The following is a 20,791-nucleotide window of genomic DNA, read 5'->3' as shown; positions in this document are numbered from 1 at the left end:
AATCTCTTGGTTTTGTTCTGTACTACAGCAACATGAAGTTAAACAAGGAAGAAAAACAAAGCAAGAACTCAAAACGAATCAAACAACTTGGTAAATCGCAACAATAAGCGGGTTGGCTTACTACCAGAAATGCCACTATGACGTTTCAGCTTGACAACGAAGTTGGTTTCCCATATTAGTATTGATCAAGAAGATACGTATTGAGGACTACTAGTAACTTTTCTGTGATTTTTGAGATGTGTGAGGATTTTCTCATCCAACACGTGAGGCACAAAATCAAGTCAAATTGTGGAAAAGGGTCCTCAGTTTGTGGCTTCATGCAAAACAATGAGTTGTTATTGGGTTCATATATCATGACAGAGATTGGTGATTAGGGTCTGGGTTAGTTTGTGGCAATGTGTGGTGCTTTAGAGTCATACAGGGATTGGATTCTAGTGTGCAACTGATTTGGACAAGCTGGAAAATTATGATGTTCCATGGTCGGAATCACATATGGCGTCATGGCACACGTAATTGTTTCTTGTCGTATTTATAAGTCGGCATATTCTCTCCTCTTAGAATCATATAAGGCTTGAAAATAATAATGTTCACCTACTTAGTAACCGATAAAGAAGTAAGAATCGCTAACTGTGTTATAAGGGGGTGAGTAAAACCGCACTCTTGTAACTGATATCTCTATTCTATTTGGATCAAGGGGCATGATACTTGTATTTGTCGGACTACATCTTGTTTGGAAATTGCTTTTACATTTTGCATTCTTCATCATGGTCTTGATACATACAATACAGTACATCGTGGATACACTATACTGGAGATTACATTCTTTGGTGGTGACTGATTATGAGCTGACAAGAGATCTGAGTTTCTAAATAGCAATGATCTATGCTAAGTAAACCATTATTTTTCATCGCATTGTAGGAATAAGGTAGTGAATACCCCGCATGAAGAACTCCGAATATGATCTCCTACTCCTCAGGTTGCTTGCTATTACTCTCCCCACCTCACTTCTTCATCGAGCAATTGCTGCGCAACTGTTGTCACCGTAGCAGAAAGGCTACATCGCAGCTATTGTCACGTTCAATGTGCTTCTGCAGACTGGAGATGAGACCAGTATTCCTTGACAAGCTGCCCGAATAGTGAGCCTTCCCTTTTCATTAGGTTCATTGGCTCATCATACTCCACTATTTTCCCTGTAACAAATCATAACATTTCCTTCATTATCAGTGATAAATACAGAAACATGCATGGTTTTTCTTTAGCTGTGCATTAAGCCAATGAAACTCACCGTCACTAATGGCAAGGACCATTGTGCAATCCATCACAGTCGGTATCCTGTGAGCTACTGTAATAACTGTACAATCTGCAAATTCAGTGCGTATAGTCTTCTGTAAGATCATATCAGTTGCATTGTCAATGGAAGCAGTTGCTTCATCAAGCACCAATACGCGACTTCTTCTCAATAGAGCTCGGCCCAAACAGAACAGCTGCCTTTGCCCCATGCTCCAGTTTGATCCATCTTCCACAACTGAAGAGGCAAACAGGTCATGACATAATATTGCTGATCACAGTTCAAAAGCAAAACTGATACACCAAAACGTTACCTAAAGAGTCTAAGCCGCCTTCTTTTTCTTGAACAGCCTCTCGTAGCTGACACTTCCCAAGAACCTTAAAATGCAAAGATAATTCTCTAATTAGAATAATCAACCAAGAAGGAACATTACAGACAACAAGCATAATGAACTCAAGTACTACCTCCCATATCTCAGGGTCTGAATGTTGATATAGGGGATCCAAATTGTATCTAACAGTCCCATAAAAGAGAGTAGGGTCTTGAGGTATTATTCCAAATCTTGACCTCAGATCATGGAGTCCTATAGTAGAGATGTCAATGCCATCGACTGTGATCTTCCCTCCAGCTGGCTCCACCAGACGAAATAAAGCACCGATGAGAGTAGACTTCCCACTGCCTGTACGACCAACAATACCAATCTTGTGTCCTCCTTCAAAAATGCAACTGATTCCTCGAAGAACAAGTGGTGTGTCGGGCCTATATCTTATCTGTTTTGACATGAAATATTCTCATTGACCTTCTTTAACATCAACCTTGGTTAATTTCAATACTGAAGAAAGTTAGAAACCACTATGTACCTGCAAATTTTGTATCTCCACTTTACCTACAACAGGCCAGTTGGGAGGTGGACGGTTTCCCTCTATAACTTCAGGGGCTTCACTTGGTATATGTGTGTACTGATTTAGTCTTTCAACAGATATTATGTAATTTGCTACAGTGCACTGGAATTGAATCGAATAGATCAATGACATGTTTAGTGAAAGACCATAAGAAAGCGCCATTCCAATAAACCCTGCAGGTATATAACAATTTATATAAGAATGTAGCAATTTGTATGAGATTAGATAACAATAAGTCCAGTCACTGGCTACCGAAGAAAGTTAGGGTATCTCACCAGAGCTAAAAGTTCCGGTTGGAAGCAAAACCATACACAGTGCTGCAGATGCGAGAACTGCTGCGCAGATTATTTCTAACCGTTGAATTAACCACTCATTTGCTGCAAAACTATGAAAAAAGGGACTAGCATTTGTGTCAATGAGGTGAAAATTCTTTGCCAAGAAGCGGTCTTCTTCATTGAAAGCTCTTATTGTAATGGCTCCTGAAACAGACTCCGCTAGATGGTTTGCTACAAAGGACTTAGTTGTTCCATTGATCCTCATCAACTCCTTTGCAGTGGAAAAATAATATTTCTGAAAGGAAGACATGCTATGCTGTGTCAAATAAAGAAGCTTCCATGCAAAAGAACTTGCTGTGATCATTCAACTTCATATTCCAATAAGATATAAAAGAAGCTCAAATAGAATTACCTGTAGCTGAATTGCCAGAAAGACCATTGGTATCAAAACAAACAGGACTTGCCATGTAACAACAGCTAGTACTCCAAGATTGGAGTAAGCATTTATAGTAGCTCCACAAGCAAAGAGAAGGCTGAATGGGATATCAAGATCTACGATACTTAGATCAGCTGAAACCTAAACAATAGAAATGCAGTACATAAAACAATTAGGTCCTCTAAAGTCCTCAGTCTATAAGTACAGATTTCTAGTTAAATTGCATACCCGACTAAGTATCCTTCCCAGAGGTGTTGAGTCATAGAAAGACATTGGTGCACGAAATAGAGAGTTTAGTAGCTGAGAAAACAATGACTTTGATGCCTCAAGTCCCAAAACAACTGTTAGCAGAGATCTAAACAGCAAAAGAAATGTTGCTGAAAATCCAATTGACAGGTAAACCACTATCAATTGCAATGAGCTAACATTAGGATTATCAACATTAGCAGCCATCCAAGAGTTCTGTGCTATCTGACTAATAACAAACGTCAGGTGAAAAAGAACAGCGGCTGAGAAGTAGAATACCCCTTTGTTTTGTTTCAGATACTGTTTGTAAGGCCTTAAACCAGTGTCGCCTGTTTCTCTCTCTTCTATCTTAATCAACTGGTCACCTTTATTTCCTTTCAATATTTGCTTCTCTACATAAGCCTTCCTAATCTCTCTGGACGGTGTTACAGAATTTTGGGCAGAAGGAACATCTGAAAGCCTTTCAGAACCAGCAGTTTCCTTGTGTGCATTGACAAGGTCCTGAAATTCCTGGCTCGATTCCAATAACTGATAATAAGGAGCTGCTTGAAGGATTTCACCATCTAACATCAACTGTCAACAAAAATTAACATGAATTTATTGTCTTGGTCCAATCTTCGACATATTAAACCACAATGATAATGGCTAGCCTTTGATGATACGTAAATTTGAACCGAATTGATTCAAGCATAAGAGTAAAAGATTTTAGAGAAAAATAGCCTGGAATAGAAATTAGACTAACCAACACCGAATCAAATGCAGGCAGGAAATCAACTTGATGGGTCACAAGTAAGACTGTCTTCCCTGAAAGTGCTTCCATAACATATTCCTGCCAATATACAGGTTAGCTTTCTGTAAAAGCAAGAAGCAATTAATGAAATGGGAAAGTGGCAAGGTGTAGTTACATTAAACAGGTTAGTAGCAGTATGTGCGTCAACAGCACTAAATGGATCATCCAAGAGATATATGTCAGCATTCTGATAGAGAGCACGAGCAAGTTGAATCCGCTGCTTCTGACCACCACTGAGATTGACCCCTCTCTCCCCTATTTCAGTAAGATCACCATAGGGAAGTAACTCAAGGTCCTTGACAAGTGAACATCTCTCAAGCGTTTCTCGGTATCGTTCACTATCCATAGCAGAACTAAATAGAATATTCTCCTGTATTGTCCCTGTCTGGATCCATGCCGTTTGAGAAACATAGGCAATCTTCCCAAAAACTTGAATCTGAAAGTCAATAGAGTACTTTACAATGTAAATTTCAAGATTATAAGTTATAGATTGACTACATTAAGACATGTCACTGTGATAATAGAATACAAATCCTCTCAGAATTGCAAAGGGAAAGAAATATAGCAACTTACATTTCCTTGAACATTTGGAATTTCCCCGAGAATTGCAGCTAGGAGGCTTGATTTTCCTGAGCCAACTTCTCCGCATATAGCCACCTTCTGACCAGGGGTAACCGCTAGATTTATATTTCTCAGTGTGGCCTTTGATAAGTTCTCTTCCCATGAGAAACTAGCTGACTTGATAACAATGGAATGTGCTACATTCTTCATGTTGCACTTCCTGACATTTGAAGTGTGCAGCTCTGGTGCCTCAAGGAATTTCACAATACGCTCAAAAGCAACCTTGGCTTGAATGACAACCCCAATAACCTCAGGTATAGATTGAATAGGGTTCTGAACAAGGCCCAAAGTTGCAACGAAAGTGAAGACATTGTTTGCATGCAATGGAATTCCGAGAAAATAGCATGCCCCAAATGTTGCAGCAGAAACCAAAACAGGAGATGACCAAAAGAGATAGGTGTTATATGCTTTCCTCAGCTGTACAGCAGATAACCATTTATGCTCCTCCTTCCTCATTTTCTCTATTGCCTTCTTGAAATGGGTTTCCCATGCATACAGTTTTAGTACCTTCATGTTTATAAGAGCTTCAGAACATGCCTTGAGTCTTTCATCTTGTGCCACCATAAGCTTACTTTGAAACTTATGTTGTAACTTAGCAAGTGGAGCATTGCAAACAACAGTCAAAACTATGACCACCAATGATGCGAATGTGGCTAGGCCGACTGCACGGAAAAGAATTACCAAAGCAAAACAAAGCTGGAGGCTAGTTGTCCAAGTCTGATGGAACCAAAATGGAAACTCTCCAACCCTATAAGCATCCACTGTAACATAATTCATAATCTCACCACCTGAGTGTGTCAACTTAGCAGCATTAGATAATCTCAATTGCTTCTTGTAAATGGCTGCTGTGAGCAAAGACCTAATTTTCAAACCAATAAGCCTGCATCTGAAGTACCATTGCCTTTGTGATAAAGATTCCATGGTTTTTGAAAGGAAAAGTGTTATGGCTAACACATAACCTTCATATTTGAAACTTTCCTTTCCCTCAGCAACCAAAATAAAGGCATTGAGAAGCAAAGGACCAGCAGAGAGAGTGACTATCTTAAGTAAAGCAAAGAAGCCAGATAGTAAGATCTCCTTCCAGTGGCATATGATTATCGTCTTTAACACTGATGGTTGGGAAGACGGATCAATTTTTTTCTGCTTGCTCAGTTGCTCCAAGTATAGCAGATAACAGCTTTCTGCTTGATCTTCCTCACGCAGCTTTGGTATGTCTTCATCCTCAAGAGTTTTCTCCCTACCCTTCTTCATCAATGAATTCAGCCACCAAAGTGACATTTTACTGAAGAATCCAGCTTTGGCAAATGGGGTAACATGATCTTCACCTTTACTAGTGACATTGGACTCGCCATTAAAAAGAGGAGTAAAAAGGCCATTTCCATTGAGGCTCTCATCATCGCCCTCTTCATGTGTATAACCCTTATAAACACATAACAGCAACAATGCTGCTCCTGGAAAAGATAGCATATCTAGAACTATCTTCACAGATATTTCTTCCCCAAAAATGACCGCGAAGAGCGATAGAGCGCAGACAATTCCAGAAAACAGGAATGTAAGGACAGACAACAGTCTTGAAGGTTGCCTTGGAAGTTGTTTACCCCTGATGCTTAGACTCAAACTCACCAATAGCCATGTTGACCCTTGAAACAAAGCAAGTAACCACCAATTCAAAGGCAAAGCGGATCCTGAACCCTTAAGCTTCTGTACTAAAATCCAGGTTCCCAAGCTAAAGTACACAACTCCAAGACAGCCATTGAAAATTGCAGACACTATTTGCAAACTCGAAAAGCCTCGATACCGGGCTGGAATGTGAGCTGATTTCGATGTTGATGACTTGTGAAACATAGTGAACAAAAGCATTGCTAACAGAACTATGTCCAAGCAAATTATCAACAAGTGATTGGTGCATGAAGAAGGATGGCCTAGAAAGTCAAAATTGGAAGGAGCAGATTCCCCACAATACAGAACCCACAAATCCTCCATCATCCTTCTACTTCTGTAAGAAATCATACAATTCAAGAAGAACAAATCAGAAATTCTGCCTTCACAAATATATATAATAACCAAAGAACCTCAGAAATAAGCTTTTTTCATTTTTGGGTGGGAATTGAAAGGACTCAAAAAGCATAAAAGACATTACCTTTATCATAAAACATCAATGAAATTTACAGATGAAGCATAAAAGCCAGCTTCATTATCACAACAATAATAACCCAAAAAGCATAAAGACATTAGCTTTGTAAGTTGTAACAAAATCGGCTGACACATAATAAAGGGTATATGTACCTGAATAAGAACAAGAAGCCCAGGTAGTTCAAAACTTGAAACAGAGGAAAACAGAAGCAACTATGATCCTACAAACCAATCATCACTCAGAGCAATAGCTTCAACATTCAACCATACTATGAATATGAAAGAAAGAAACAGAGACAAGCAAGTTTATAATATATAATATAAGCTGCAGCCCCACATTAGACACGTTGAAGATGAATAAAGAATCCCCATACGGCGATTCTTTCATTTTTTAAAAAGAGAAAGACAACGATCTCGTTTTTGTTTTTGCACCATGAATAAGACAGAGGCCAAGCATTCAAAGCAATAACAACAACTTCATACACAGTTTATAATAATAATAAAGATGAAATCAGTAATAAAAAATTGGGTGTGGGAGTAGGACTAACCAGGAATCCCAAGAAACACGTAGCCTTCGCCAACCAAATCTTTCTTTGGAAACAGAGAATGTATAATCTGTGTTAATCTTTGTTCTTGTTTTTGTGATTTCTGGGTTTGTTTCGATGTTTAGGAAGATGAAGGTTGAGGGTGACGAAGTTTGATTCTGTTTCGTTGTTTGTGGAAAACAGATTGAGTGAGAGAGTAATTGAGGCGACTGAAACAAAGGACGAGGTTGAAAGCGATGAAGACGATAGTAGTCGGAGTCAGATGGCGTCATGGCTCACGTCTCTCTCTCTCGCTCTTCTCTTCAATATTGGCAACCTCCCGCACGTTTAACGATGGCCTTCAAATCATGCAAATCATGTCCCTGATACCTGTCAACTGTGATGTGGTGCAAAATCATATCGAAAATAAAACCTCCCTTTTATTTTCCTTTTTAGGGTATCCCAAAAGTTTATCATTGCTCTAAATATCGGAGCTCTTATGTAACCAAAAAATAATAATATCGGAGCTCTTATGCAATGAACTAATATTGATACTTCGAAGTAATATAGAACATAGAATAGCTCGACTAGTTACATTATAAAAAATATCGTCTTGTTGCATGTTCAAAGAGGTGAATTTTGTTCTAAAAGAGGTGTTTTTGTTGTTTTAAACTGTGTTCAGAATGAGATATTGGATTGTATTTTTGTGTGGAAAATCTTGCCTGCATAAGTGCATGTGTGGAAAGTGAGCAAACCATGTGTCACACCGTTATGATATTCATATCAATGTCCTCCCCAAAACAGTACAGAATTAAGATGAACATACGATATGTCATGCATCGTCATATTATATAGCAAGGGGCGGCCAACTGCACCACCTAAACAACTTAAACATGCAGATGCAAGCATTATTATTCAATGATGAAAACACAACGGCCATGGTTGAATTTGTCTTGCTTTTCCTTCAAAATATAACATTCTGCTTGGTCATTTTACTGGTGTTTGTTCTTATATTCCAATCGGGGAGAGCCGTATATACCTCAGGGCTCAGGCTCGATCATGAGAGCCTGAAGAATGGTAGCCTCAGCATGATCTATCTTCCTTCTTAATTATACTGGCAGTTGAGTAAAGAATCAACTGAGCACATATATATACAAGTTACAAACTACCAAAAACCAATGACAACAGATTGAACGTCATCCTAGATCAATTGGAAACCACAACAATTTGGACCCGGATCGATTGGTTCATGTGGTACATGTTCTTCAATATGGTAGCTGAAGACTTGAAGTCCATCAATGACACTGAACGATCGAGTTTGATACCTATCGTATTCATGAATCAAATTAAATCACCACCAAATAAGGGTGCTTGTTTCTTCTTGTACATACTACTAATTTCTTCTGGCCCGGCCATGTCCCTATTACAGATCATGTTCACGTCGGCATCTTAGTCTGTCGACCATTCAGAGCCAAAGTCATAGTCAGCTGTGCCAAAATGCTACACGCAGATGCGCCGCCACCGAAAGATTATCGTCGCCATCCTTTTGTTATGTATGATATTCTTTGATGCCTTCATATGCAGTCTAGGAGATTTTCTCATCTATGGACTTGACCCAAATCTCTCTATTCTCTAAGATCAAAATGAGTGAATATATAAGAATCTCCTTTAGGAATCTGTAGTGCACAAGCCATCAATTCTGCAGCCTGCGCAATTTTTTCACGTTGAACATAAATATGTAGTGAAAAGTTAAAGAACAGCATTCCAATGATAGAAGTTGAATCTTTTGATTCACTGATTTTTGTCACCTTCTCTTGTATGTATGAGTGGTTACAAGGAGGTATCATCATTTTGGATGCAAGTATACAAATTTATATCATCTCTGCATCTATATTATGTACAGAGAACACTTGCATACTTCAACATGTAATTGATCAATAACAATAGGTAAAAAGTTATGATAATGGCCCCTTCAAATTGAAATCCTTACACTAAATATTCCTTGTAAACAAGATATATATTGTAATAATTACCTTAATACAAAACAAGATATTTTGCTGGAGTGACTTTCCCAGGAGCAGCATTGTTGTTGCTATGTGTTTTCAAGGGGTATTAGTATGAAGATGGTGATGAGATCATCATTAACAATGGCCTTTATGCCCCTCTCAATGGTGAGTCCAATGGCATTAGTAAAGGTAATGATCATGCAACCCCATTCGATCAGCAAAGCTGGTTTATTCAGTAAAATGTCATTTTGGTGGTTAAATTCATTGATGAAAAGAGGTAGGGAGAAAACTCTCGAGGATGAAGATATACCGAAGTTGCGCAAGGAAGATCGAGCAAGCAGAAAGTTGTTATGAGATGTTCTTAGAGCAACTGAGCAAGCAGAAACAAATTGAGCCATCTTCCCAGCCATCAGTGCTTAAGATTATGATCCTATGCCACTGGAAGGAGATTTTACTATCTGGTCTCTTTGCTTTGTTGAAGATACTCACTATCTGTGCCGGTCCTTTGCTTCTCAATGCCTTCATTTTAGTTGCAGGGGGAAATGAAAGTTTCAAGCACGAAGGATCTATTAGCCAGAGCACTTTTTGTATCGAAAAACATATTGATACCTGCAGGTTTGATACCGCAGGTATTAAGATGGTTAATCCAAGCTGTCTGTAACGCCCATAGATCGCCTCGGTGGCGATCTTGTAAAGCCACCCTAGCTTGGGCTGAGAAAATTACATTGAGCAATATCATATAAGACGTGCCTAAGCTTTGGAGTCGCGAACCTATATTGTTTAGTGGTCTGAACAAAAGGCTTGACCTACTCGGTCATTTATATAGGGGATATATGTCTTGGTATCTGATTCTCTAGGGCAATGGCGCCTGGGTAGTTCATCACTCATGCAAGATTTCTGGGACTAAGTTAGGTTACATGGTAGTTCACTCATGCAACATTTCTCAGTCTTGAAATGCTAACAAGTAACACAAGTCGGAGATTGTGCTGCAATAGATTAGAAACAATCAGCAGCTAGTGAGCAAACCCATATGTCACACCCTTATCATTATTCATATCATTGTCCTACCCAAAAGAATGAATTGATTTGCTCACTACATATACGTACGTAGATTGACACAATGAATTGATGGACTAGTTTTGGTGTAGTCTACCTTTGTATCAAATTAATTTTGTTTATCACCTAAATGTATTGATACACTAATGTATGGAACACAAATTAAAAAAATAAGGGTAAAATACTGTATAATCTTTATGGTTTAAAGTCGAGACATTTGTTCAGTCATTGTGGTTTTATTTTAATCTGAATAATCCTTAAAGTCACGATTTTTCATTTAAATAGTCATTCCGTTAATTTTTTTAGTTAAATGGCTGACGTGACCGTTAAAAATTACAATATTTTTAACGGCCACATGTATTGTAAGGAAATCGACAGATTTGATCCTTGCACCACCGTGTGTGATATCTCCGATCAGGTTGTTAACAAACACCGGCAAACAAATCAGAAAATTAAGAGCAGTGGAACCCAAACGTAATGTACACACAATATTTAATAGTTCATTTAAAAAAATAGTGACCAACTCATCAGCAAGTACCTACCTTTTTATAACGACTTGAACAAAACCCTCCAACATTTCTCAGTCCCGGTCGTCTTTCTCCGACACTGAAATCCCAAATCCCAGTCAAAACCCTAGATCCGTCTCCGACTTCCTTCAATACCCACCATTGTTCACTACTCCACCATTTCAAAGTTTCTATCTTTTGGAGTTTTGGGTGAGACCCAAATCGGAATCAGATTGATCCATTCAAGTTTCAGAGAGAAAGAATGCACAGCAAGGCTCCACGTGTCTCCGGCAATGTTTTCCGGTCACGGATTCCGACTCTGCTGGTCTCAATGTTCGCCACCTTCGCATCAATCTACGTCGCCGGAAGGTTGGTTCTGTTTGGTGTCTTAAATTTCAGATTTTGATTAATCCCAAATTGGAAAACAGGGTTTTGAGTTTTGGGGTTGGATGCAGGTTGTGGCAGGATTCGGAGAACAGGGTTTATTTGATCAAAGAGCTTGATAGGATCACTGGGCAGGTGTGCGTTTTCTATTTGGAATTCAGTTTTTGGTGGATTTTAAGGTTCATGTGCAATGAAAAAAGATGAAAGCTTTAATCACATATTCATATATTTGGGTTGTCTCTGCTGTGTAAATAGTGGGTTTAGTGTACATTTTCAGAATGAGGTTTGTGCTCAGTTTAAAGTTGATGGTGGGTTTTGCATATAGTTTGTTGAGTAGGCACTGCTAATTGGATTGGTTGATGTTTGTTGAGTAGAATATGGTCGCAGACGGACTGGCTTGACTAGATGGTGTGGTTAGGCTCTGCTTGCTGTTATAGTTTATGGATTTTCCACCGACAGTAGTTTGCTTAAGGCTCTGTTTGTGCATCTTGCTATAATTTGAACCCAACAAGACAAATGAGTCATAGATCTTTGATGAGGGAGTTGTTGGTGTAGAAGATGTGAAACTGTAAAGGGTACAAGCTTATGAATCTCAACCAAGTGGAGGCGTATATAAGGTTGCTGACTTCACAGGGAACTAGACTGATTGAGTGTTATATTTCCGAAACAGCTTTGATGGTTGTGTGAAAGATACTCTTGTTGGATATTTGTTGATTTTTTTTTTTCTATGAAGAGAAAGCTGCAGCATTCATTGAATGCTGGCTCCTGATGTAGTACTCATACAAAGTCTTGTTCATGTTTAAATGTTGATGTAGAATTGCATAGATAAGTGAATTACTCAGGATCAATGAAGTTGAAGTGATTATTGTTTCTTGTTGTTTTAGGGGGGATCTGTCATATCAGTGGATGATACATTGAAAATCATAGCTTGCAGGTAAGATGGTGGTCATTTATTCTCCAGTGTGGATTGATGATTTGTGATTAAGTTTTGTGAGTCCATAGTTTAGGTATAAATGTATGGTTCTGATTATGAAAGTTTCTTTGTTAGGGAACAACATAAGAAGTTATCAGCAGTTGAGACGGAGTTGGCTGCAGCCAAACAAGAGGGTTTTAGTGTACAGCGTTCGACACTGAAAAATGGAACCAGGCCACTGTTGGTGATTGGAATTTTCACAAAGTTTGGTCGTAAGAACAATAGAGATGCAATTCGTAAGGCGTGGATGGGAACTGGTAATGTACTAATCTTGAGTTTCTTGGATGATCGGTCACCTGGAATGTAGTGAAATAGTTTTTTTCTAAATGTGTTAGTATGGTAGTAAGCGTACCAAAAGTTATGACTTTTTGGAGGTTTGTAAAGTCTACATGTTCTTTTTTGTAGGTTCTGCTTTGAAACATATGGAGGACCGGAAGGGAATAATTGCAAGATTTGTTATTGGAAGAAGGTTCTCATTTCATTGTATTCCCTTTATTCACTCATGCTCCATGCCAAAGCCATTATGATTTAGAGTCCTTGTCTGTTGATATGTTGTCCTGCAGTGCAAATCACGGTGACAGTTTGGACATAACCATTGACAATGAAAACAGGCAGACCAAAGACTTCCTTATTCTTGTACGTTTTAGGTGTGATTGCATCAAATAAAACTTAATCTCTATAATTTGGAGCTGTGCAAAAAATATATGGTAGACTATTGTCAGTAAGCTGATCAACTTCACCCCACTGTTGGCAGGATACCCATCTGGAGGCACCTGAAGGGGTCTCGCAGAAGGCTAAACTGTTCTTCGCTCATGTTGCTGATAAATGGGATGCTGAGTTTTATGCCAAAGTCAATGATGATGTTTATGTAAATATTGGTCAGTATTACAGCGACTCATTTTGCAATAGGCATTTTCATGATACTTCATGTCCAGCTGGATAATCCAATTTGTTTCTAGACTAGGCTACTAGCTCTGCTTCCTCACAATAGTTAACCCCCTCCCTTATATTAGCTAGTATTCTATTATTCAATGTATTTACCATGTTTATTTGGTATGATTTCCTGGAAAGAGATTGGAAAAACACCCTTCTTTTTCTATTGAGAAAATATTGTGTGTAATAGTTCTCTTATAATATATCTTCTTCTTTTTTTGTTCTGCACAGATGTTCTGGGAGCTACACTTGCAACTCATTTAGACAAGCCTCGTATTTATATTGGGTGCATGAAATCAGGCGAAGTTTTCTCTGAGCCGTGAGTATAGTTTAAAACTTCAGAAACAAGTATTAACACACATAAGAATTTTATGATCATTTCATGTCTCATATTCCTGGTTGCTGGTGTTTGACAGGAGTCAAAATTGGTATGAACCAGAATGGTGGAAGTTTGGTGATAAAAAATCGTAAGTTGTACTTCAACTTATTTCATCATTTAATTGAAAGGAGATTACATGCTGGTTACTTGTAACTTCTTATCAAAGGAGTAAAGCACTATAATCAAGTGTTTAACAAATGGGAGGGACTGAAATTCATAAACAGAATCTATAGGTTGTATGTTACATCCTGTTGAGTAGAACATCCCATGTAACAGTTCGAAAATATTACACATACAGTACTTATTGTACAAGTACAATTGCTGGGTAAAGGGTTTTATTTTACATAGCTTCGATATGCAAGCTCTTGGAGGTTTATGCACATGTATTCCATTCTAATTTCTATACACATAGCAAGAACAACCAACAAAACTTCATCAAGTTCAGGAACCACTCTTGTTTTGTTAAATCTTCGGATATCCTGCCAACTACATATAATAATCACATCTTGACATAAAATATGCCTAATCTAATGGTATAAGTCACAGAAATACAGTCATGCATTTCATGCGTAATCTTGAAGATGTTACACTGAATTTTATGTTTCTGCATCCAACAGATATTTTCGCCATGCTTCGGGTGAGATGTATGTCATTTCTCAAGCTCTGGCCAAATTTATTTCAATAAATAAGTGAGTCTTCCTTCTGCTAAACTTTTTTTGGTGTAAATTCTTTCTGATAAACTGATTCCTTCATTTATAACTATGCATAGCTCTAACTTGAATTCTGGTGAGTTATTCTGCAGAGATATTCTCCGTACCTACGCCCATGATGATGTCAGTGTTGGATCTTGGTTTATTGGGCTTGATGTTAAACATCTTAGTGACGCCAAGTTTTGCTGCTCCTCTTGGAAGGGAGGTCTGTCTCTGTCTTTGTCTGTCTCCTCACACACACACGTGCAGAAAAAATCCTATATAAAATTTGGCGCCAGCCCTGCTCCAATTCAGTTTATTTACTTCTTAAGGTGCTTTTTTCTGTCACAGGAGCCATTTGTGCTGGTGTATGATTGTTTGCTTCGAGGTCGTGGATAAAAGTTAAACCAAATGTAGGGTGATGGTTTAAAAGACGTTGGATTACATCTCTTTGAAGCCTGCACGATGTAGAGTATGATCTGAATGAGAATTTGCCCATCGGATGAAGTAGCTTTTGTCCCATTACAGTACACTGCAGATAGGAAGGATGGGATTTCCACAAACCGTGCCTACAGAAGGCAGTCGGTATAGCTTTATAGGTTTAGTTACACAAATTTTACAGTGTGATAGAGGGTGTTCTTATTGCAACAAAATCACAGTTCTTTTGTATCAAGTTAAAACTCTTCTTGGGTTGTTCTTTGTTCAAAGCAATACAAAATTTTGGTTCCCTTAGAAAATATGTTCTTCTTGCCAGAATGATGGTCAAGAATGGTACTTGATTCCTCTTTCTGACCCAAGTTCCTCTTCCTTTTGAGGAATCCCTTGGCCAATTTATTGAATCACTGATGCTGGAATACCTAAACTATTTACCATTAATGGACCTTTTCGGTAAAGTAAAAAGAAATTGTGAAAATCATCTTTTTTTCGCCAAGTCATGTATGATTTCATGAGACGGGGAAACAAAAACACAGAATTCTAGCTCCTCTTTACGAAGTACAGGCCATAAGACCAGTCCAAAAGAGAAACTACAGAAGAAACACCAGAGCTTAACATTCCCCAAAATAAACGAAAGCACAGGTCTAGAACTTGTACATTCAGACATGTTTATCTAAAACGTCGAAGATTATATGGGTGTTGGCCAATTGTCAGTATGTAACTCAAAATATACATCACACGAGTGTGCACCACCACAACATGGCAAACCTAGAAATCAAGACAGAATTATGGCGCATGTGAAGTCCAAGAGCAATTCTTTACAATCAGAGTAGACAACAATAACAGGAGTAAAACAGAACACAAATTCTGCATGACACCGCCTTATTACGAACTGTTTATTAGATAGGCCAGTGCCTTCTCCTTGTCATTATCATACATGAGAAGGGCATCGGCAACACTGTCTGAAGGAAATCCCATCTCATGTAAATGGTTGAACCCATTGACAAATTCCCGAACCTGGAGAGCAAAAAGAAAAGCATTCATTCAGTTATATAGATAAGTATCAAGGTATCATGATAACTACCACCATCACCCCAGTACTTGGTGGTGACAATCGACCTTAATGCACGGTCAAAGAGCTCAAGAAAAATAAAAACCTTCTCAGGATTGTCTCCATAAGTAGCAACTGCACGAGGTACTACATTTCTGCTGAGCCCTGAATCGACGTACTTCCTCACAACAGGATTACCAAAAGAACCCTACAATAGCAACAACATCCACTCAAATTCAATATCCAAATGCATATCAATATGATAAACATCCTCATTAACAAATGTCATACCGAGGTGGACGAAGAAGAAGAAGAAGGTGGTGCCTCGGCAGCCTTAGGCGGCGGAAGGTTGTCCAGCCCCAGCTTGCTCCAATTCGGAGTTTCCTTCTCTGCTTCGGCCAAGACTTTCCTCTCGAAATCAAAGTCAAATTGGAAATTGCTTCGGGGAATGTCTCCGACTTGCGTCGACAATTGAGGCTAAAACAAACACCAACCAAATCATATCAGACATTATTCTCAAGTGACTACACCTCAACAAAATAATGCGAAAAATATGATCTTCGAAAACAAAATGAAATTTCTTCATTACTAATCTACTCAATCACGAACAGCAATCGAATTTATGCACACACAAATTTCCAGAACAAAATGAAAATCGAAACTTCAAAGCTTACCGGAGGAGTGATCCGATACTCTGGCTTAATCGCAACACGAATGCCCAATCCCGCTGCAATTCAATCAACACAAATCTCAGAAAATTTGCACAAATCCGAAACCCTAAATCAAACACAAACTTCAATCAATTCGGAATAAACGAACCAAGATTCAGACTTACAGGTAGAAGGAGCTGAAGCGATTGCGGTCTGGTGGTGAGGAACATGACGGTGACCTCCGCCGCCGCCGTGATAGGGAGGATTGAGCGGCGCTTGACCTTGTTGACCGACCCTGGGGTACAACGACGACGACGGCTGTGGAGGCCCGTACATCGGCTGTGAAGTCGCGGCGGGGCGGTAGGGAGGGATCTGTGCGCCGTAGGATGAGGTTTTCCGGTAATCGTAGTCCATTGATCGGAAAATTGGTGACGTAATCGGAGAGACGACGGAGAAGTGATTTTGGTGAAGAAAAAGTGAAAGTCTTGAAGAGAAGAAGAAGAAGAAGGCGCGTAGAGACGTGAGCGCGTTTTATTCAGAACGACACACTTTGCTTCTAGAACGACGTGTCGTTGAATAACAAGAGTTCATGTATGAACTTAAGAGTGTGTCGAAGGAAAACTACATTGACGTGGCTTCGTCAAAATAACCGACGAAAAGGGAATCATGTGATTATATGTAATTCAGCAATTAGACATTATTATGTTTTATTACATTGTAATTATCATTTGTAACTGTTGCATTCATCCCCTATATAAGGAAGTTATCTAATGAGAATAAGTAGACCAATTCCCGTGTTTTACTGTAACACAGTGTAATTTGTTGCTCTTAGTGAAGTTATTCTCTTGATAAAAAAATAATTATAAAAAATAAAAAAAACTCTATATCGTAGATCATTATATCATTGCATGAAGTTATGGACTAAACTACAATGTAGGTATTTTGTAAAACGACAGTAGAACTTATTGAATAATGTTAACTGGTGTAAATTTGAGAAGATAGGAGTCGAAAAATCATTCACCGGTGAAATGATATAATTTAGTGAACAAAAACTACAATGAAAGCCTGTTGCGTACTAATTTGATGTTCAAGAGGACTACTCGACCCTAAATTCCATCAGGAATGAACAGATGCATATTACAAACGAGGGTGCCTATACACAGATAGCTAGAGAATACCTTATTTTTACAAGGTAAATATACAACATGAATGTTTTAACAGTTGCTGAAATGATTTTCAGGATCATAAACCGAATATGTGGTCATTTGAACCAAATATGGCAGCATTGAACTGTCTTGTATTCAAGTCACTCCCATCCAGAGCAGAACCAAACCGATCAAGCCACTGAGTCGGGCTTGGACTGTCGCTCTCCTCCACCCACTCGGAAGTCATGTCAATATCATCAAACAGAATAGGATCAGCTTCCACGTTCTTGTTTCTCGTTTGCTTTGATAACCTGAGGTTGTAGTTTATGTAGACAAGGTCATTCAGTGTCTCTCTGTCGATCTTATTGCGCTTCTCGGAATGAATTTGCTGGAATGCGCTCCAATGCTTCTCAAATGTGAAAGTGCTGCAAACTTGACTGAGTATTCTGATGGCAACTCGTTGCAACACTGGTGCAGAATCGCCATATTGTTCCCACCAAAGCCCTGCAATGAAGCAAACAAGTCAGACACACATAAGCACAACAATGACAACATGTCCTTGTATAAATATTCCTATACTCACCAGGTGAAACTACATCTCTTGCTTCCATTGCTAGGCTACAACCAAACATCCCAGTTGCCTTTGTAAATGTAAATATTTGATTGGTGATGTCACGTCTCATTTCAGGCGAAGGCAGTAGCTTCTCCAGAACTTTAAAGAAGTCCTCCTTTATAGATGTGAGGAACTTGATTTCTGGATTGTATTGGATGCTGGGGTTCAAAAACGCTGCTGCTGCATGTAGAGGAGAATGGAGCTGATCCCGCCATTTTCTATCAACTATATCTAAAAATACCTTGCACTTGTTCTCATCCATAATGTAGTATGTTCTTATGGATTCCTTAGCCCGGGTCATTAGCTCATATATAGAACCTACAGCAGGTTTCCCTCCAGATACTTCCCTCAACACTTTGAGAAATGGCTCCGAGATGGCCACACTCTCTTCTGCTGCCCTCCAGAAATCATTGTCCTCCATAATGGATATACATGAAATGCTCTGTGTTTTATTTGCATAAGAGGAGTTAGTGCAGAACTCGGGGCTGTTGAACATGTGCTTCAGCCTTGATCTTTGCTTCAAAATGGTTTGCAATGAGAGGAAGCTGGACACAGACTTGGTGATGCCTGTTCTAATGAGGTCCTGACCTCCAGTGAACCTTTTCATCAGATCGAGCATTGAGGCATTGTTGTATATGAACTTCGAGATGGTTTGTGCTTGTAGGAAGCACCTATTCACCCAATCTACCTTGGAGAACTCCTCTAAAATAAGATTCAAACACTGAGAGGCACAAGGAGACACGAAAATGGTTGTATAATTCGTAAGGATATGGTTTGCAACCCCAGTATAGTTGAAGCTACTATCCATGATTATCTGCACAACATTTTCTGGGCCAAAATCTTGTATGACCGAATCGAATAACTCAGCAAGGCATTTTGTGTTCTTGAAATATGCAGATGCATCCACAGACTTGTGGAAAAAGGTACGCGAGGGTGATGAAACCAAGAAGTTGATCAAAGCTCTCGACTTGTTGTCAGTCCATGTGTCAGCAATGATAGTGCAACCTGTAGTAGTCCACTCCTTTTCAATATCTTTAGATTGTAGACTCATTTCAGTCTTAACCCTTTCCAGCCATGTAGTCTTCAGAGTTTCTGCCGACGGGCCTGTAAATCCAGGACCACACTTTGTAATGGCATCGATCATTAGCTGATAGGATGAAGTACGAGCTATGCTGAAGTCAATCTTGTTCTCGAAAAAGAACAAAGCAATGCTTCTCTCTGCATTCTCCTGGTTATTCATGGACAAAGGGGCCATTGGAGTGACATTAGGATAAACCTTCTGAATTGGAGAAGGTGTCTCCATAGACATGAGAGCTTTAACCGGAGAGACATTTACAGGAGGAGATTTAACTTCAACAAACTTTTTCTTTTTACTACTGCTAGATGTTTCCTTCACCTCCTCCTTGGATGCTATGATAGTCCTCACCTTATCAGTAACATCATCCCTTACTTTGCTACACGGATTTACACCCTTACTTGGAAGCCGAGACAGATGATGCTTCAATCTACTGATGCCCCCATTCAGAACTCTCTGGCAGAACTTGCATTTCACCTTGTTACCATCTAGCTTCTCCGCATATTCCCAACAAGTATCTTTCTCTCGAACCATGCTACATGCACAAAACCAGTTCGATCATATGCTAATACTCTCTACATGATCTCACATCAAAACATTATTCATGTAATAAGGTTGATAGATGTAAAACCAATCCAAGATAATGCTAACTGCAACGAAAATTAATTTGGAAAAAAGGTAACAGATTAACAAACATACATAGAGAGGAAGTAAAATTCAGCAGTAAGTAGCTGATCATCATTATGTCTGTATTGAACTTATACATGTGCTAAAGCTCATATGACATGTACTTTAGGATGAAACAGAATCTCAATTCAGAAGAAAATGCTGATTACAACTTTTAGCTTCTACTATTCCTCATTCTGAAACCAACATCCAAATTTTCAATCTTTAATGCCCTTTAAACTAATTAACCCTCTAAAACAGTTGAATCCTCATTACCATCCAAACCCATATCTTTTAGATATTTTTTCACCAAATTAGTTAAATGTTCCAAATTGATTCCAATTCCTGATCTTATTAGCTCAGCTTCCTTCAACAATTTTCACATAAAAGGATACAAACTTGAAGAACCCAGATTCATGTTATATCTGGAGAAGGTGATAACCAAACCCAGAATTCAAGGACCCAAATATTCAATTTGCTCAAGGAAAAAGAATAGTAAAAGGAAAATTGAGATCGGAGAATTAAGAAGAAAAGAGAGACGAGAAATTTGAGTGAACTTACAGCGAAGATTGGAATAGAGACGGAGGTGGCAGCAGCCGAGCAGATTTTAATTTTATCGCGAGATTTTGTTTTAGGGTTTCGCGGAGGCCCTCTTTTATATCCTTTTTCTCTCTTCTCGTCCTTCTTTATCGATTTTTCAATTTCGTTTTTTTTTTTTTTTTTTAAAAGTAAGTCCTTGTTTGCGGTTTTTGGCGAGATATCGCGGACCCGTGTAAAAGCTTAAGGCAATCATACGCTGACACGAGTCCTCGTTTTGGTTAAAATTTTTAAATTACCATGGTTAAAATGGAACAATTACTTAGAAATACATTTTGTGCAACGGCTTACAGTAAATCAATATACTGAGTGCACGTTTGGTACTTAGGACTACATTAGACCTCCTTATTTGTTAAGATTGTCTTGTACTTATGTAGAGTGTCTTAAGTTGTACTAATATTAACCCATTTTTGATATT

General features: G+C 38.8%; 4 protein-coding genes across 4 annotated transcripts; 1 reads left to right on the top strand and 3 right to left on the bottom strand.

Annotated features, from left to right (window-relative positions):
* Nucleotides 1-713: 713 nt before the first annotated feature.
* On the bottom strand, nucleotides 714-6,541 carry LOC101300583 (ABC transporter C family member 10-like). Its single transcript, XM_004309117.1, has 11 exons — nucleotides 4,511-6,541; nucleotides 4,053-4,373; nucleotides 3,890-3,976; nucleotides 3,130-3,720; nucleotides 2,878-3,042; nucleotides 2,466-2,760; nucleotides 2,149-2,363; nucleotides 1,753-2,058; nucleotides 1,602-1,665; nucleotides 1,286-1,525; nucleotides 714-1,190 (listed from the first exon to the last, which is right to left on the bottom strand). The coding sequence occupies exons 1-11, from the start codon at nucleotides 6,539-6,541 to the stop codon at nucleotides 1,078-1,080; spliced, it is 4,428 nt and encodes a 1,475-aa protein (XP_004309165.1). The 3' UTR covers nucleotides 714-1,077.
* A 4,255-nt stretch (nucleotides 6,542-10,796) lies between these two features.
* LOC101299241 (probable beta-1,3-galactosyltransferase 11-like) lies at nucleotides 10,797-14,878 on the top strand. Its single transcript, XM_004307975.1, has 12 exons — nucleotides 10,797-11,152; nucleotides 11,239-11,302; nucleotides 12,052-12,101; nucleotides 12,216-12,397; nucleotides 12,546-12,609; nucleotides 12,704-12,776; nucleotides 12,895-13,018; nucleotides 13,305-13,392; nucleotides 13,490-13,540; nucleotides 14,070-14,141; nucleotides 14,255-14,367; nucleotides 14,493-14,878. The coding sequence occupies exons 1-12, from the start codon at nucleotides 11,046-11,048 to the stop codon at nucleotides 14,513-14,515; spliced, it is 1,011 nt and encodes a 336-aa protein (XP_004308023.1). The 5' UTR covers nucleotides 10,797-11,045; the 3' UTR covers nucleotides 14,516-14,878.
* Nucleotides 14,879-15,105: 227 nt separating this feature from the next.
* Nucleotides 15,106-16,851, bottom strand: LOC101298944. Its single transcript, XM_004307974.1, has 5 exons — nucleotides 16,463-16,851; nucleotides 16,302-16,354; nucleotides 15,919-16,104; nucleotides 15,734-15,835; nucleotides 15,106-15,593 (listed from the first exon to the last, which is right to left on the bottom strand). Exons 1-5 carry the CDS (start codon nucleotides 16,689-16,691, stop codon nucleotides 15,462-15,464), a joined length of 702 nt encoding a protein of 233 aa, XP_004308022.1. The 5' UTR covers nucleotides 16,692-16,851; the 3' UTR covers nucleotides 15,106-15,461.
* Nucleotides 16,852-17,419: 568 nt separating this feature from the next.
* On the bottom strand, nucleotides 17,420-19,644 carry LOC101298657. The gene is made up of 2 exons (XM_004307973.1): nucleotides 18,006-19,644; nucleotides 17,420-17,926 (listed from the first exon to the last, which is right to left on the bottom strand). Exons 1-2 carry the CDS (start codon nucleotides 19,642-19,644, stop codon nucleotides 17,520-17,522), a joined length of 2,046 nt encoding a protein of 681 aa, XP_004308021.1. The 3' UTR covers nucleotides 17,420-17,519.
* Between the last annotated feature and the right edge of the window lie 1,147 nt (nucleotides 19,645-20,791).

The sequence above is a fragment of the Fragaria vesca genome, linkage group LG7 (genome assembly GCF_000184155.1).
Source record: "Fragaria vesca subsp. vesca linkage group LG7, FraVesHawaii_1.0, whole genome shotgun sequence".
NCBI lineage: Eukaryota > Viridiplantae > Streptophyta > Magnoliopsida > Rosales > Rosaceae > Fragaria > Fragaria vesca.
This window is presented reverse-complemented; position numbering and strand designations above follow the sequence as displayed.